Genomic DNA, 19,718 nt, shown 5'->3' with positions numbered 1-19,718 from the left:
GATGAAGGAAAGGAAATTGGCAACACACAGAAATAGATAATCAGTTGAGAGACGGGGAAGAGAAAATGGAAATGAGAGTGGAAGAGAATAAAGAAGCGGAAGGAGAAAAAGAATACAGCTAGAAAAGACGTAAGCCTTTAAGGTTGGATAAATTAGTTTCAGTTACTCATGTTCCTACATTTTATAATTTTTTCTCTAGCAGAACAAAATTATGGAGGAGGATCTGACCTTAACGTCTGGTTTTGTTCTGCAAAGTAGGTCCCTTCTTACCCAGTAGCTCTGCTCCCTGTGGATATTTGTTTCTGTTTACTGACTAAAATAATTTTATGCTATCCTTTACTCATTTTAGCCCTACAGAGGGAGAGTGAGTTTGATGCTATTTCTGTTCACACTCCGTCAGCAGAATTATTAGTTATGTCCTGATTGCAGAATCCTTACGGTTAGTGACATGTGAGGCAGAGAGAACTCAGTTTGACTCTCAGATACCAGATGGTGTTTCCAGGGCTGGTGAGTAGAAAAATATATTTTTTTAAACTAGTAACTCAGCATAATTGATCTGGAAATCAGTGAGACAATAAATATAGGAACCAGTGATGCCATATTGCAAAGTCACTTTTCAGAGTAGTGGTCCACTTTGTGTCTGATCCAATGCCCACTGAAGTCATAAAAGGCTTTTCTATTGTCTTCAGTGGGCTTTGGATCTGGCTCTTTCTGTCTGGGAACATGCATAATTCCATGGGCAATAGAAAGGAAAGAGAGATGTCATTTGATTTGCAAAAATCTACAGAATCATAATTGGGAATTATTCAAAATCCCTTTATCCCACAAGGACAATGGTACCAAACACGACAAACCTAGAACAATTATTCAGGTTAAGAAGAGGTTAGACAAACACCTGTCAGGAATGGTCTAGATAATCTTAGTTCCTGCCATGAGTGCAGGGGATGGAACTAGATGACCTCTTGAGGTCCTTTCCAGTTTTATGATTCTATGCAGATATATATTCAAGAACATGTTTAAAAATAGGGGTTTTTAATTATACTTAAGACCAGCATGTCAAACATGCAGCCCTCACACAGTTATAGTGTGACCCTTGACTGACAGTACTGTGTTACCGGTTAATACTCAGAACCCGATACCCAATTAATTTTTTGATGTTACAGATTACTATAAGTGGAAGCATTGCTTCAAATTGATTTACCATCATTGGCAAAAAAATTAGTAGTTCAGTGGTATTGATTATCAGCTTTGTTTATTATGTCAAAAGAGTTGTAATGAGGCACTGGTTAAGATGTCAGCATCTCCAGAAATTACTGGATTCCATCCACAAATGGTATGCACATTGGTACATAAGTACAGTAGAACCTCAGAGTTATGAACACCAGAGTTACAAACTAACCAATCAATCACACACCTCTTTGGAACCAGACGTACGCAATCAGGCAGCAGCAGAGACAAAAAAAACCAAAACCAACCAAGCAAAAAAAAGTTCAGTACTATGTTAAATGTAAACTACTACAAAAATAAAGAGAAAGGAGCAGTTTTCTTCTGCGCAGTAAAGTTTCAAAGCTGTATTAAGTCAATGTTCAGTTGTAAACTTTTGAAAGAACAACCATAATGTATTGTTCAGTTTTACAAACAACCTCCATTCCTGAGGTGTTTGTAATGCTGAAGTTCTACTGTACATTACATAACATAATTTTACGTCTTCTGTGAAAAGCAGTCTGATGTGTTTGAAGTCATTTTCCAAAGTGTACAGGACTTGCCAAACCAGTTCCACACACCCAGCGTACATTCCACTCCCCGTGACCTATTGAGCACCCTGGAGAGCTGAAACATCGCGGAACAGATCATGCAATTTCATCAGTTTGAATTGGTGACAAAGCCAACTTTTGGGATGGTGCAGCAATACCTGAAGATGGTTGAGCCTTTGTTGCCTTTTATTCAATTTGTCAGGACTGCTAATTGGAATTTGCACCTTGCAGCACTGGAAGACTTCATGAAATACTTTTTTGCTTTACATGAACTATTCTGCAATGATTGCCTGGTACCTCACTGAAGTAAGAGGTGTAGAAAAGTCTGACCTGGACATATGGGAAGAATTTCAAAAAGGAAATTGCGTTGTTAAAACATCACCAGTTCCCTTCTGTGCTCTTGTCTCAGATGAAGCCTTAGAACATGAAAACAGAGCAGTGAAGGTCATTGGGGGCTGGTGTGCATAACACAACATCCAAATACTCTCTCCTGTTTTTTTCTGGCAGCTTCAGAACATTAATCATGGCTGGGATGACTTACTCAGAAGTAACCAAACTCCATCTAGACTCATTGAGTGTTTAATGCCAAGAAGGGGCAATTTTAAAGCTACAGGTTGAGCTCAGTCACCTTGGCAACCCATTTGCATATGATGAACCGGAGCTCATTAATATAACGAGAAAAGCAGTCTTCAGTGATGAGCTAGCTAAAGATGGTAGTTGAATGGATACTTTGGGTCATTATTTGTATGAAACCTTCAAAACCCAAAGAATTATCCAAGGCTCCATCAATGGATGGGCTCCAATCGAGAAGAACAGACAAAAGCTGTACTCAAATGCAAAGAAGAAAGTCAAAGTGAAGGTGGCAGATCCTATTACAGAGCTCACTGCAGAAAGGTAATTGTTTGCTTGTCTCCTGGTCATGTCCACACCCCAACGTGATGTTGATATACATGAGTCTTTGGGAAAGTACCCCAACTGATGTTTGAATGCAACAGAACAATGTATATGTGCCAGACAAAAAGCTAACTAATGCACATCTTGCATGGTGTTCCTAAGCCAGCACCTACTTACAACACGACTGGTACTTTATGCCAGCAGAGGGCTTTCATTGTAGCAATTGCAGATAAGGCAAAAGCTTGTGACAAACCAGAAACTGTTAATGCAGTGACCCAGGGTTTGGCTAGGTTATGCCTACTATGAGGAGAGGCAGAGGCAAACCAATACAACGGATATAACTTTAAAATTTTAAACTTTATAAAGGGAAAAAACCCAGAAATTTGGCAGGAGCAATATAAATAATAGAACAAAAATGTAATATAAAATAACATCAAATGCTTGCTTGAGACACTACCCAAGACTTCTGCCAGATTCTATTTTTGTGCCTGCTGTTGGGGGACAGCATTGCTGTTTATCCCTCAGAGATGTGTTCCTTTCACTTGAACTATTAAAAGCTGCCCCACTGCCAGGGTTCCATGCCCTTGCAGGATGTGACACTACTGGAAGGTTGGCTAGAAAAACCAAATTATCCTACTGGAAGGCATTTGATTCAGTCTCTAAAGACTCTCTCTCCTCACTCTGAAGGTGCTCAGAATGGCTGAGACAGTCGCTGATGAGGTCATAAATGCACTAGAGGCATTCATATGCTGAGTTTAGGTTTATGAAGACCAATATTATGAGTTTAGGTTTATGTAGACCGATATTATGACACTTGCAGAGCTACATTGGTGAATGGTTTCCAACAAACAGGCATATAGAGGAAAAATTACCACCGACAAGGGATGCATTTATACCAGCTATCAAGAGGGCAAATTAACAAGCAATGGAATGGCTCCAGAATGATCGAGCACATCCAAAGCTGTCCTCCCCTATCAGGCATAGATGGGTCTTGGAGGATGGACTGACTGCACCGTACTCTCCCCAATCAATCCTTCAGCTAGTCAAATGCTCATGTGCAAAGACCAGATGTTCACCCTGCAAATATTTGGCCAACAGCCTGCCTTATATGGAGATGTGCAAGTGTAGAGGAGAGGAAAGTGATCAGGAACAGTCAGCATGGATTCTCTAAGGGCAAGTCATACCTGACTAACCTAATTGCCTTCTATGATGAGATAACTGGGTCTGTGGATGAGGGGAAAGAAGTGAACGTGTTATTCCTTGACTTTAGCAAAGCTTCTGATATGGTCTCCCACAGTATTCTTGCTGGAAAGTTAAAGAAGTATGGGCTGGATGAATGGACTATAAGGTGGATAGAAAGCTGGCTAGATCGTCGGGCTCAATGGGTAGATCAATGGCTCCATGTCTAGTTGGCAGCCGGTATCAAGCGGAGTCCCCCAAGGGTCAGTCCTGTGGCTGGTTTTGTTCACTATCTTCATTAATAATCTGGAGGATGGCATGGACTGCACCCTCAAGTTTGCAGATGACACTAAACTGGGAGGAGTGGTAGATACGCTGGAGGGTAGGGATAAGATACAGAGGGACCTAGACAAATTAGAGGATTGGGCCAAAAGAAATCTGACGAGGTTCAACAAGGACAAGTGCAGAGGCTTGCACTTAGGATGGAAGAATCCCATGCACTGCTACAGACTAGGGACCAAATGGCTAGGCAGCAGTTCTGCAGAAAAGAACCTAGGGGTTACAGTGGACGAGAAGCTGGATATGAGTTGACAGTGTGCCCTTGTTGCCAAGAAGGCCTAATGGCATTTTGGGTTGTATAAGTAGGGGCATTGCCAGCAGATCGAGGGACGTGATCATTCCCCTCTATTCGACATTGGTGAGGCCTCATCTGGTGTACTGTGTTCAGTTTTGGGCCCCACACTACAAGAAGGATGTGCAAAAATTGGAAAGAGTCCAGCGGAGGGCAACAAAAATGGTTAGGGGGCTGGAGCACATGACTTATGAGGAGAGGCTGAGGGAACTGGGATTGTTTAGTCTGCAGAAGAGAAGAGTGAGGGGGGATTTGATAGCTGCTTTCAACTACCTGAAAGGAGGTTCCAAAGAGGATGGATCTAGACTGTTCTCAGTGGTAGCAGATGACAGAACAAGGAGTAATGGTCTCAAGTTGCAGTGGGGGAGGTTTAGTTGGATATTAGGAAAAACTTTTTCACTAGGAGGGTGGTGAAGCACTGGAATGGGTTACCTATGGAGGTGGTGGAATCTCCTTCCTTAGAGGTTTTAAAGCCCTGGCTGGGATGATTTAGTTGGGGATTGGTCCTGCTTTGAGCAGGGGGTTGGACTAGATGACCTCCTGAGGTCCCTTCCAACCCTGATATTCTATGATTCTATGTGATAATGTGTCTAGCAGTGGTGCCCTAGATGGAAATGACACAGATGATGGCTTTGATGAATAAATGTTTTCAGTCCTACATGTCAAGGCTAGCTTCCCTAGGATTACCAAAGGTCAATGTCTTTTTTGTGTAAGGGCGCATCTCTATGTTAAAGTACAATTTAAAAATGTTGATTTTAAAATCATTTTCTCAAATATACATCTACATAATTGTTCTAGGTTTGTCATATTTGGTACCATTGTGTTTGTGGGAGAAAGGGCTTTCGAATGATACCCAACTGGACCCATTTCCAATGACATTGTATTATCAAAATTTCCACCAACTGGAGGAGCTGGAGCTGGGAGCCAGAGGATGGGTGGGTGGGACAGTGAGTCCCCCCGCCACATTGCAAAGGGTGACACCATTGAAATTATGGTTCTGTAGATCTTTACAAATCAAATGACAGCTCCATTACCTTTCTCTCACTAACTTGCCCAGAGAATTAGATTTTACTACACTATGCTGCCAGACTCTTTACACTGGGGATGGAAAGAATCTTCAGGCTGGTAATATCTTGGGGACAGGAGAGAATCTTTGGTCAGTCTTGGTGTAGGTTGGGGCTAGGAGGAGGACACCTCCACACAATGTCATTTTCAATTCAAATTCTGTTTTATAGAGTATAGCTGTGAAAATTCACCTGATGAGGGGGGAAAAAAAAGATCCCTGATGGGGAGCCATATGTAACCCACATCCACTCAGTGCAGTGCTCTTTCCCCTTCACATGTGGCTGGGCCACATATAGAGATTCATAAGCCTCAACTAACAAAGTAGGCTCTTTTAGTTTAGGGAAGAGGCTCATGCATTAAAATCTAGAGGTCCCAGGTTCACTCCCTGCTGCTAATGATCCATCTATAGGTGCAATATTACATTCACTTGCTGCTTCATAATATAAAATGGGGACGCGACCCAAGTGAATAGTGATTGGTCTCGCTAAGAAGACACTGAAGGTTGCCTAAATTCTTATTATGTGGAACTATGTGGATGTTCTGATTTACCACTAGTTTCTCTCCATTAAGTCTTATCACTGAGGTAGATATTCTGCTCAAGATACAAAAATGTGATAGGGGTACAGACAAGCCCATTCTTGCAAAAAATGTTATCTGATTTTCTGATAACACTTGCTAAGACAAATATCAGTCCTGAGAGTTAAAAAAAAAAATTGAAAGAAAAACTTCTTTTCATATTTGTCTGTACAGTGACTGTCACCATGCTAAGTACATCTGAATATTGTAAAATAAGAGGCTATACGACTAACACATTGTCTACACTGGGATTTTAACCACCACTGTAGTTGCACCAATGCAAACTCGTAGCATAAACACAATTTGTGCTGTTGCAAAGCTTACCTTGTTCTACAACAGGAGTTTGCACTGGTGGCTAAAAGCCAAGTGTAGATAAGGCTTTAGAACAAGACTGAGCTCTGTTCTTGCCTTTCAGGGGAGTTATCTCTTGTCACCTTTTCTGTGAACAGCAGCTCCAGTAAAGCTTATCCTATCACTCATTTAATCTGTCAATAAAACAGTAGGCTAGCAGAAGGTGACTTTAATTCCTGAAAGTTATTCTCCTCTGAAGCAAGAGACATCAGTGCTCATTATTGCTATGTACATACTAAAAAAAGAAAAAAAAGCCAGCATCAGACCAGCCCCATCTTTGACCAGAATCAAAAAGAAATGTTGTTCCCTCCCTGAATGAGCAGGGAAAATACCCTATCAGAGGATGAGTCTTCAATAGTAAATTCATTAAAAGACACTCACATATTGTACCATGGTTACGAGCCTGGGATAAAGAAATGAAGTTACCCAGGGCAACAAGTAATTGAAGCAATAAACAGATGAAAACAAGAATGTCCTTCTGGCAGAGGTGAAAAATGAAGTTTGGTATTACAGAAGCTGTGACAAATAGTGGAGAGCCCAGACTAAAAAATAAAGCAGGAATCAAGAAATTGAAAATTAACTGAAGAGCTGAGGTTTTGCTGGGAGAAATGAGAACTTTTGGAGAAACAGTAACATCCAACAATGTACATCTATTAGACCTACTGGAAGACTTCCAAAGCCAAAGAGTCAGGGTGAACATGCCCAGGAGAGGCACTGGTTCAGCACAGGAGAGGGGTCCTGTGTAGATAAGGTTGTAATTTAAAGCGGCCTTCCCCAAATAGAGGATGGTGATGAGACTGTTACTTGGGTTTCCTTGGGGATCATGCCCTGGTCAGACACAGCGATCCCATGAGAGCATGTGTGTTTGTGTGTGCATGTGCCAATTAAGCCTAAAATAAATTTCTGGAGCAAAGTATTAACATTACCAGGACTCAGTATAAGTTTGTTTGTCTGAGAGCATCACCTGTCTCTTTGGTTATGTTTCCAAGAAATGACTTTTGTGGAAATGATGATACAAATAAATAAGATTGCATGGTCCCTCATTCCTCCTCTCTGCAAACAACCTTCCTTCTCTCCTCATATTGTATGTAGGATTTAGCACAGACAAAGAGGAACTCATTGTAAAAATATTAGCACCACATAAATGAATGGCAGTGGAGATAGCTATGGCACTAGAATGCCTTAATCTCTCCATTCACACAAAGCCCTCCCAAGAACCCAAAGCAGGCTGTGTGTCCCTGGGTGACCTTCAGTACAATACAGCTGCAGTGTGTAGAGCTCTGTTTTTGGACCATTACTCATAGAAACAAACTATTTATTCTGCGTAAAGTAGGGGAGTTATTTTTGGAGGGACCTTCCCAAAATCCCTTTGATGAATCTCAGAGGTATATAGAATCCAAACCACGGTGCAAATTCAAACAAATATTACATAGGATGGCTTTCAGTGTATTCAAAGAAAGCAAAGAATTGGAATTACACGTGGCTGATCTTAGTGATGCATTCAAAGAGACAGATACTTTAACAGTGAACAGTCCTTTCATTTTCTATGATACTAGCAGCTATATTAATTTCCTCCTCATAACAGTCGCAATACTTGTTTTAAATTACCAGTGGAGACTATAAATTGCCATCTCTACCTGCCCATTGTTTCCCAATCCCTTCTGTATTTAAGAAGCCACTGAGCTGGATGGGATTCCCTAATCCAAACAGCTGTCTGCTTCAGGCATCACATAGAATGAAAACAGAGATTAAGTTAAAGTTGACCACCCAGTGTAAAGTTCTTTTGATCCAGGTCTCCTAGCTGAATGTACTATTCACACCCAGAAGTGTTATTTATCGTCAATGTGTGAATAACAAGTGTACTGTAGTATGCAGACATGTTTAGAATGGATTGTTTATTCACATAAGAATGGATATACTGGGTCATCAGTGATCTACCTAACCCAGTATCCTGTCCAAGCTGCTTCAGAGGGAGTAAACAGAACAGGGAAATTATAGAGTGGTCCATCCCCTGAAATCCAGTCCCAGCTTCTGGAAGTCAGAGGTTTAGGGACACCGAAAGCTAATGGCTAATAGCCATTGATAGACCTATCCTCCATGAATTTATCTACTTCTTTTTTGAACCCAGTTATACATAACCATGACTATTTTATACTGCTTTTCTTCAGTCAAATTTAAGGGGGTTGGTTAACAGTTTATTTTCAAATGGGGTTTTCCTGAAGATGCACAAATCGAGTTGCCAGTTATTTGTATTGTCAATAAATAAGGCTCTGGGTGGCTCCTCGGGTTAATCTAAGCTGCTTTAATGAGCTTTGTGTGTGGTTAAAATTGTGCAGAAGTAGAGGAGTTCACTGTGAGAGACAGTAAAAAGATGTCTGGATCTTGTTTCAATACTGTATCCACAGCTATCATTGACTGTGCCTGCACAGTGCCGAGCACAATGGGACCAGGGAGGCTCCTAGGCAGTACTGCAGTAGAACAATATAAGAATATAAGAACATAAGAACAATATAAAAATGTGGAGTGCCAATGTATTTAATATGTCTTAGTTATATATTTAACATTAAAATATTTCTACGGATTGTTAAACCGAGGCTAGTGCAGGTCGGAAACTGATCTGTAACCCTTTTACAGGGGGACAGCCCCATGGCTCGTGTCACACATGAACTCCCTTTGCAAACAGATGACCCGCACTAGCAGCACTGCCAAGTGTAATTAAAAACTTGTTTGTCAAGTACATTTCATAGCAGATTTGTACTGAGATGAATTCTGACCTTTTGAACATCCACACGGCTGACTTGAGGAAAACCATTACTATGATTGAGAGCAAACCATCTATTTATATGCATAAATGGCCATTTACAGACTTTCCTGGTGATATTTGCATGAAAATATTTGATTTGTCTGCAGGCTTTAACCAAAATAAAATAAAAAAGGTTGTCCCTAAATATATGCAGTAGGTCAAAGAAAACAGATTTTGAGTGACCATCTCAAGGATCAGTCAATAATAAAAATGTCCAGATTACTGAGACCTTTAATTGTGTCAGAGAGCAAAAAGAAGAAATAAAGTAATTCTACTAAGTTTGACACAGTTGCTTTGGTAGCAACAGCTAATTGATATGGCCACATCCATTTATACTTTATGAGCTGACCAGGATTTCAGGGATTTTTATTTGTGTGAGGGCTTTCTTGGCATAAAAACATTTCCCAAAATAACCCTTCAACCTAAAAGCCAAAATACATCCAGTCAAAAGGTGTGAGAACATTTTGAACAAAAACTAGAAATCCCATTTTATGAATGTTAAGTTTTTCCATTTAATTTTCAATTTTTTAAAAAGGTCCCATTTCATCAAAACTATTTTAATTTTTGTACTTGAAAAGAAACTGTATTTGAAAATGAAAATGGCATTTTATTCAAAATACTTCTGAGATTTAAAAATAGGCCTTCTGAAACGTCTCATTTCTTTTGAAGGAACAATAGTGTACATGAACAACTTCAAGTTTAACATGCCTTCAATGTGAAAATAAATATTTTCTGGAAATTTTAGGGGGAAAACCATTGTTTCTTGATCACAGAATGAAGTAAGAAAACATTTTTATATGAAATTTCACAAAAAAACATGTTGCCCTTTCTTCCAGCTCTAGAACTGGCTACTTGTTTATACTGGGCTCATCACCATGGTATTCGAACAACACCGATCTGGCCTTTGACTGTTAGTTATTCTGGGGCTTGGTTACAAAGCCCATTTTGGCTAACAGGTGTTTTAAAGGATGATGCTTTGATCTTTAAATGTGCATTATGTTTTACTGCATATTGTGTAGGTGGTTCTCTGAGCAGATCTTAAACCCAAACAATCTTGGTAGTGTTAAGTTTCTATCTGCATTAGGTTTCATTGGGGTCTTGTCTTCCACAGAGCTTAAAATTGTGAAGTCTTTTTTAATAGGGAGATATACAGACTAACTGGCCTTTGCTTCTTAAATAGGCTTCAAGCAGCAATCTTAAATGATCATTAAAACTTCATAGGAAGTGTCCGTTTAAATACTGAATTGCAATGATGAATGAGGAGAAAAAGGGGACACACTGTTACCATGCGTCAGTTTAGTGACTGCTGTATCATGAATGCCAGGAAATGCTGTGGTCCAACTTCTGCTTTCAGTTACATTGGTCTAAATTCAAACTATATGCATTGTTGGTGTAGTGGAGAGCAGAATTTGTCCTAATAACTTTTCTTATATATATATATATATATATATATATATATATATATATATATATATATATATATATAAGAAAAGTTATTAGGACAAATTCTGTATATATATATATATACAGACCAAAGAAAGGAAAAATAAAAACAAGAGCCCTGCTATTCTCAGATTTCCTTAGGTCAAAACAAAATGCTAACTCAGTTCATGCCGAGCATGTCCCCTAAATCACAATTGTCTCTTAAGACACGCACAGTAGCACTAGTAATTTATTTATTAGCAAGAGTACAGTTTCACTTGCCAGGGTATATGGACTGACTACCTCCTGAGGGCCCCCTTGTGGCTAGGGTGGCTCTGCAGCACCTTGCTTCATTCCCTCTCACCAGGGATCCTCAATAAACTCCACAAACAGACTTCTCTCTCTTCGACACCTCTCCTTAGGGTCTGGGTTTATTAACATCATAGTTCAGAACAAAACTCAAAGTCTACAAAGTTCAACGCAATTCCCTGCTTTTAGCAGACCACTCCCAGACCTTCCAAGCTGGGGGGTTCTTTTCTTCTCCCCTGGAATCTGCTGTTGGAAATTCTTCCCAAATCCCAGGCTTCTGTCTTGCTTGGTGCTTCCAGCCCCCCCTCACTGGTCAAGAGTCTTCTGCAGGAAGCTCCTGCTCACTGCCACCCTAGAGTCCCTGTCACAGCTTCCTCTCTCTGTTTCACTATGTTTATAGAGATCAGCTGTCCTCTATCAGATGCCATGTGAAGCTGTTAATGAGGCACAGGTGGTCTGGACCAGTTCCTTCTTACAGGGCCCAGTCGACCATGTGACTGCCAGATATTGTATTCTCTCCTCTCCCACTCATTTTTAGACTTTTTATATAGGGACAGGACCTTTAACAGGGTTTGGTAGTCTGGCCAGTGTGGTCTGTGCCCTTTCTGGTATCCAGTCTACCCTTAAGTTGTACCAGGACAATTTCTGTGAGATCTTCCCATTTATTCAATGCCCGTTTTTATTCTGGTTTACTCTATTCTATGTTACCTTCCTCTAGAAATTAAGCCAGGTAACCTACATCCCACAAATAGTGCTCAGAACTTTGCAGGACGGAGTCCTGGCTATAAGGGACTACTTAACATTTTTAAATGACAGAATAATTTCACTCACTTTCCCTCTGCTGCAAAAAGTTATATTTCCTCCACTGAAGATTCTAATCAAGACGGATCTATTTGTCTGCAGTTTGTTTAGTGATATGGATGAACTTTGTTGCTGACATGATATGTTAATGTACAGGGTTTTTCTTAACACTATTATCTTTTTGGTTACAATAGTATGTGCTGCATGAGACATTTGCCCAAAAGAGGAAGTATACCAGAGAAAAAACATTTCAGGAAATACAGCTTTAGAAAATAGTAGACAGAGCCTGAAAAGGGTAAAGAAATTTCTTCCACCTAAATCAATGTCTCTTGCAGGACGAAAGGAAAAAAAATTATAGAAAATTAAACTCAGATTTTTGTAGAAACTACAATAACCAATGAGCTGTGAATAAGTATTTAGAGGGACATTGTCAACCTGAGTTGTTTTTGTTTTAATTAAAATTCATTTTCTGAGAGAGCACCTTTTAAACAGTCTACCTGATTTTTTTAATTGGGTTTTTCTGCTTGCCTATTGATATCTGAAAGGGTCTTTTCACTTAGTTTCTAAACACAAAGTGCTGTCAAATGCATAAAGTGCACAAACTGAAAAAATATAATTGAGTGTCATTTGTGGTTCCCTTTCAGTTTAAATAATCTTCAGCATTACCTGAGTCAAAAGAGCGAGAGGCACACAATACTGTTATTCCAGGAGAATACTATTATTAGCTTTTCCACTGGAGGATCTTCCCTCCTTAATATCCATGCTGAAAGGCTGTTTTTCATAATGTATCTAATATAAACCAGTGATTTACATAATCAAATGCATTAAATGTTGTCTGGCTCCACACTTCCTTTATTCCTCTATGGCCCTGGAGGGAAATGTTGTGAAAAATGTAGTTGCTACCACTGGTTCAGCCCCACCAGAGTGATATTGGGAGTCCCAGCATAGAGCAGCTGCCACTGAGCTTTTTAAGTGAACAAGATACTGAGCAGAATTGTATGACATAGTGCTTAAAATTCTAACAGCTCATCACATCAGGCTCCCAATGTTGTGAACACCAGTGGAGCTGAACAGGTGGCAGATTGGCTTGCGACTTTATATACTATTTGCATTGCATTTGTGTATCCAGCCTTAACCCCTTGTTAATGTAAATAAATCCAGTCAGGCTGCACGTCTCACCACCTGTGTTTTCATTGTCCAGTTCTGAATGCTTATTGATGCCTTTAGAGTACAAGCACTGCTTTTATGAGAGTAGACTTGGCTTGGTTAGCCTAGCAAAGAGAAGGCTGAGAGGAGATATGATTGCTTTTTATCGATAGATCAAGGGGTACACATCAGAGAGGTGAAGAGGTATTTAAGCTTAAGGACAATGTTGCACAAGAAGCATTGGAATGGTTCAGTTACGGTACAGTGGCTTAAAGCGACACATCACTACAATCCCCCTTTCTGAAAGTGGAAGTTCACAGTCCTGGAGAGATTGTAACTATTGGTGAAAACAGCAGTAACGCCTGGGTGAATTTCCAATCAGAAATCGACCTAGACTTGAAGGAAGCATGCTGCAGAAACCAGGGTGCTCACGAGCTCCTACCCTGCCCTGCTTTGGGTCTGTCCCCCACAGTGCTCCTGTTCACTATGGTGTCTGGAGGCCCCATTTGCAGTAGTATCAGGAGACTAAGTTGAGAGAACTTGGATTTTTTCCCATAATATGCCACAATTTGCTACCCCCTGCATCATTCAATGGAAGGAAACAAGCGGCTTTATAGTCATAACATTTGAGTTTTTTCAAAGTCTGAACTAGTTCCTTGGAAGATCTAACTGAAGGAAAAGTTTGGATATTTAAAACCATCCCGTTTTTGAGATATAACTGAACAAAATAGCTGGCCTCCATGCCCCTCCTCCCCCCCGCCCCAAGTCAGAATTGTGTTAATTTTTTTACTGAGCCAGTTTCTTTCAAACTTCCCAAAAAGAGTCTCCTCTTCAAAATTTCCAGGCCAAAAGGAGTTGTCCTGCTAAATGTGTGCATGTGTGTGTTGTGTGTGTGCGAGAGAGAGCATGCATGTGCGAATATTCAGGATTATAATAGAGAGCTGGTTGCAGCCCCAACTATGGAGTTATTACTGCTTCACAACTCACTACATGTCAACCAAAATTGAGTGAAGCTTTAACCTTTATGTCTCGTTAGGTGGTACCACGATAATCTCACCCGCCATGCAGCAGAGGCTCTTCTTCTTTCCAATGGATGTGATGGAAGCTATCTCTTAAGGAAGAGTAATGAAAGGAATGACTTATATTCTCTCTCAGTAAGGTACAATATGGGGGGAAAACTGAATTAACTTACATGACTTTACGTTACTACTAATTATAAGTATCCTTCACTTACTACCATGTTTATTTGCAATAGTAATGCGCTTTAATTTATAAAAATCACATTAATAGTTTCTGTGATCTGGTAATCAAAAAAAGGTTTTGACCAGCAAGTTGTGACAGAGTGAAATACTGTTGAATGTCATACCAGGAAGAAACAAACATCCTAACACCTAATATTTGTGCCCAACTTCAGATGTCTATAAGAGTTCATCTTGCTGAGAGATGTTTTGTTTCATGAACTGCTTTAAAATTAAACATTGTACAGTCACTCAAAACCCTCTATAATGGTAAAACCAATTAGATTAGCAGCCATAATAATAAAGGGAGGCAGACTGAAGTGAGCAGAAAGACTCCATGGTGAGAAGTTTATGGTACTAAACACAACAGTTAACTCTAGTAGCCTGGAGATAACTTCTCCTGATTGCATCCTGACCACAGCTTAGGGAAACCTAAGAGTGCCCCCTGGGGCCCATCCCAGGTTTTTACAGTATGCTGGGCCAGTACTTTAGTCAGCAATGTGTGACTGCTCAAAAAGCCAGATCCTCAGTTGGGGTAAATCAGTGTAGCTCCACTGACATCATTGGAGTTATGATTTATACCAGTTGAGGATGTAACCCATACAGTGCATACATGCTCAAAGTTTACGTACTTGACTGTTGAGTCAGTGTCTTGATTTACTGAGCTTTAGTTCCCAATAACCAGGGCACAACAGGATTTTGAAGGGGACGTTTCAGGACATTGCATGAATTGCTATGAATAACTTGCAGACAAGAACATTTGACATGCCCTTTAAATTAATAACTTGCCATTTATGCATTGTCTGGGGTCACTGTAATATATTGCACTTTGAAACCAATGTCAGCTGCACTTGTGAAGTCCAGTTTCACACTGGTGCAGAGCATCAACACCAGTGGTTTTCATCAGTGTATAGACATCAGCATAAATATCTTCAGTACAGACATGTTCCCAGACCGTGAGCTCTGTGGATCAGGGAATGCATTAAAAACAAATACACAAACCCTCATCAATAGAGCACCTAGCACAATGGGGCCTCTAGGAAGTACGGCAACACAAACAATAAGTATTGATGACAGGTGCCTAGTGTAAAAAACATGAAAAGGAAAATTCTTAGAAACAAACATTTATTTCTTAGTTTTTAAAGAGTATAATTTCTCAGTGGCCTGAATATTTTTACACTGCCAGGAAAAATTATGCACTGTTTGAACTAACCCTCTGCCACTGGCAATTTCTAAAACAAAACCCAAGCCAGTTTTGCATGACAATCTGAAAGTTATATAGAGTAAACCAGAAAATGTATTTAAAAGAGTTGCTTCTTGCAATAATTTAAGAATAAATTAAATATTTGTAAACAACTGATAAAAAGAGAATTGCTCCTTAAGTGTCAGTTTATAATATCTGCAAGACTAAGGTTCATGCTGGAAGGCTTTGTTCATCCTTGAAAATTGTGTAGTGAATATTGAGACAGTGTCACTGGTTTGTTACTTTGTTAGCTGAATTAAAAATCACAGGTCGGGATCCTTGGCCCTGATTCTTTACTCTGTTACATCACTTTTATGCTGGTTTATCTCTGTTGAAGTCAGCGGAGTTACTCCAGCACAAGACCGGTGAGTGGAGTAGAGAATATTAAGTTTCACTGACAGCTCAGACTGCCCAGATCTTTTAGATGCCCAGTGATAGTTTCTTCAGAGATGCATGTAATAATAACTTATTATGAAGGGACATGGTGCATATCAGCCAGAGTAAATGCTTTCCTAGTTACCCAACTGTTGTGAGGTAGCTGATTGCATTGTGAAGGAGAGGAAGAAATACATAAAACAAACATCTACAAATTCCCTCTGAGGGAATGTATCTCCTGTTATTTAGAAGATGAAATCAGAGTAAGTCTTTGAGTGATAGGATATGTCTACACTACAGGATTATTCCGATTTTACAATAACCGTTTTTTAAAAACAGATTGTATAAAAGTCGAGTGCACGCGTCCACACTAAGCACATTAATTTGGCGGTGTGCGTCCATGTACCGAGGCTAGCGTCGATTTCCAGAGCGTTGCATTGTGGGTAGCTATCCCATAGCTATCCCATAGTTCCCGCAGTCTCCCCCGCACATTGGAATTCTGGGTTGAGATCACAGTGCATGATGGAGCAAAAACAGTGTTGCGGGTGATTCTGGGTAAATGTCGTCACTCAATCCTTCGTGAAAGCAATGGCAGACAATCATTTCGCGCCCTTTTTCTCTGGATTGCCCTGGCAGATGCCATAGCATGGTAACCATGGAGCCTGTTTAGCCTTTTTTCACTGTCACCGTATGTGTACTGGATGCTGCTGACAGACAAGGTACTGCAGTGCTACACAGCAGCATTCATTTGCCTTTGCAAGGTAGCAGGGACAGTTACCAGCCCTATTGCACCGTCTGCTGCTTTGGAAATTGGCGATGACGGTTACCAATCATATTGTACCGTCTGCTGCTGTCATGGGTGCTCCTGGCTGGCCTCGTTGAGGTCGGCCGGGGGTGCATGGACAAAAATGGGAATGACTTCCCAGGTCATTCCCTTCTTTATGTTTTGTCTAAAAATAGAGTCAGTCCTGCCTAGAATATGGGGCAAGTCTACTAGAGAACCAGAGAGCACGGCCGCTCCGGGTCAGAGCCCCAGATATCCCGCAGAAATGATGAGCTGCATGCCATTCTAGGGGGTGCCCCTGCAACAACCCCACCCGTTGCTTCCCTCCTCCCACACCCCTCCTGGGCTACTGTGGCAGTGTCCCCCCATTTGTGTGATGAAGTAATAAAGAATGCAGGAATAAGAAACACTGACTTTTTAGTGAGATAAAATGAGGGGGAGGCAGCCTCCAGCTGCTATGATATTCCAGGCAGGACATTTCCATTACTCATTAAAGGGGGGCGGGGAGAGGAGCACAGCCTCCCACTGCTATGATGAGGACGGTTACCAGCCCTATTGCACTATCTGCCAGGACTGAATCTCCAGGACACAAAGCTTAAAAGAAGGGAATGACCGGGAGTCATTCCCATTTTTGCCCAGGCACCCCTGGCTGACCTCACCGAGGCCAGACAGGATCACTCACAGGATGATGACGAGGATGGCTATCGGTCATATTGTACCGTACTGTCTGCCATTGGGGAGGGAAGGGGAGAGGATGCTGCTGTTTAGCGCTGCAGCACCCCGTCTACCAGCAGCATCCAGTAGACATATGGTGACATTGAAATGATGTTTTTTCCCTTTTCTTTGAGGGAGGGGGGTAAATTGAACCACCCTGAACCACTGGCGACAATGTTTTTGACCCTTCAGCCATTGGGAGCTCAGCCAAGAATGCAAATGCTTTTCGGAGACTGCAGGAACTGTGGGATAGCTCGAGTCCTCAGTCCCCCCTCCTTCCCTCCATGAGCGTCCATTTGATTCTTTGGCTTTCTGTTATGCTTGTCACGCAGCACTGTGTTGAGTCCCTGCTGTGGCCTCTGTCTATCATAGCCTGGAGATTTTTTCAAATGCTTTGGCATTTTGTCTTCTGGAACGGAGCTCTGATACAACAGATTTGTCTCCCCATACAGCGATCAGATCCAGTATCTCCTGTACGGTCCATGCTGGAGCTCTTTTTGGATTTGAGACTGCATGACCACCCGTGCTGATCAGCACTCCACAGTGGGCAAGCAGGAAATGAAATTCAAAAGTTCGCGGGGCTTTTCCTGTCTACCTGGCCAGTGCATCCGAGTTCAGATTGCTTTCCAGAGTGGTCACAATGGTGCACTGTGGGATACTGCCTGGAGGCCAATACCGTCGAATTGCAGCCACACTAACCCTAATCCGACATGGCAATACCGATTTCAGCGCTACTCCCCTCGTCGAGGAGGAGTACAGAAATCGGTATTAAGAGCCCTTTATATCGATATAAAGGGCTTCGTTGTGTGGACGGGTGCAGGGTTAAATCGGTTTAATGCTGCTAAATTCGGTATAAACGCGTAGTGTAGACCAGGCCATAGAGTCTATTTTCTTAATTACTCAGCATTTTTAAAATTCTTATATACAGCATCCAAAGATGACACTTCGGATGTATGAAAATAGGTTTCATGTGAAAAATTAGTATCCAAAACTCAGGGTCAATGAGTGTAATTAAATGTAGTCCTCAGAATGCTTTACAGTCTGGTATAAATGCTTGCTTCCATCGTTTGATGCTGTGGATCAGAAGATACCTCACTAGAACTGGTCAAAATGTTTTAATCATAACTTTTTTAATACAAAAAATGGCTTGTCAAAGGAAATGAAAATTTTTAGCAAAAATGTATTCCCCTTGACTATTTATTATTTTTCAGCAAAATGAATTGAAAAAGTTTGAGTCAAATAAAATTTTTCATTTCATTCCATTATACTGCCCCCCTTCTCCTCTTTTCCCCATAGAAATAAAGGGTGGGGGAGGGAAAAGGGAGGAAAAGTGATTTTTTTTCATTTTGAAACAAAAATTTGGTTAATTGAAAGAACCCATGAATATTTTCAAACAAGCTTGTTTCATTCTAAATTATTCCCTGGATTTTTTGATGAAACTAATAAAAAATGTTCATTACAAAATGAAAAGTTTTAATTTTGTTCAGATATTTTTCATGGAACATACATAACATTTTTTGGCTAGCTCTATATCTTAGTGTATAGCTCAGTGGTTCTCAAACTTTTGTTGTGGTGACCCCTTTCACACAGCAAGCCTCTGGGTGCGACCCCCTCTTATAAATTAAAAACATGTTTTTTTATATTTAACTCTATTATAAATGCTGGAGGCAAAGCGGGGTTTGGGGTGGAGACTGACAGCTCACGACCTCCCAGGTAATAACCTCACAACCCCAAGTTTGAGAACCCCTGGTATAGCTGATCTACTGTCTTGAATACCTTCTATCTGTCCTTTATTTAACTAACACACGCACACACACACACACACACACACACACTTTCTCAATCAATCATTAGTGGCTTGCTTCAATATGAAATAGGGTGACCAGACAGCAAGCATGAAAAATCAGGATGGGGCTGGGGGGTAATAGGCGCCTATGGAAGAAAAAGCCCCAAATATCGGGACTGTCCCTATAAAATAGGGACATCTGGTCACCCTAGTATGAAACTATGCTCAGATATCCCTTGATATTTTGATGGAGATTTGCAGTTTGAAGCTAGTGAGTAGTTAAATTCACTAACTTTGAAGAGGAACTAAGCAATGAATAGATCCTAATCTCATTGCCACACTTTATTTCCTGTGAAATTAGATGAAGAGATGTACCTCACTGTACCAAGAAGCCATGACAACATACACCCTAGTATGCTATTGGCACCTGTCTTGCCTGCATTATGTGATGGGAGGCTGAAGGAAGGCAGTGTTTTCAACATAAGGGTGCTGCTCTAAAGCCTATGAATGCACACTCTGGAGTGGCCAGCTGTGCTTAGAACATGGCTCTTTAACATAATTAAATATAATTAATAAAACCCATTAAAATATATCAGAATTGTAAGCATCCACTATGAAAAATAGTTGCTACTAAATGATGAGAAAAT

General features: G+C 40.7%; 1 protein-coding gene across 1 annotated transcript in view; it reads left to right on the top strand.

The window, feature by feature from the left end:
- The window catches only part of DAPP1 (dual adaptor of phosphotyrosine and 3-phosphoinositides 1), a 52,258-nt gene that overhangs the window by 10,361 nt on the left and 22,179 nt on the right, over nt 1–19,718 (top strand). Inside the window, exon 2 of the mRNA XM_045019283.1 lies at nt 13,968–14,090. Within this exon, the coding sequence (XP_044875218.1) occupies nt 13,968–14,090 (123 nt within the window). The remainder of the gene's footprint in view (nt 1–13,967; nt 14,091–19,718) is intronic.

The sequence above is a fragment of the Mauremys mutica genome, chromosome 5 (genome assembly GCF_020497125.1).
Source record: "Mauremys mutica isolate MM-2020 ecotype Southern chromosome 5, ASM2049712v1, whole genome shotgun sequence".
Lineage (NCBI taxonomy): Eukaryota > Metazoa > Chordata > Testudines > Geoemydidae > Mauremys > Mauremys mutica.
Note: the sequence above shows the minus strand (reverse complement) of the source record. Positions and strands in the feature narration are given on the sequence as shown.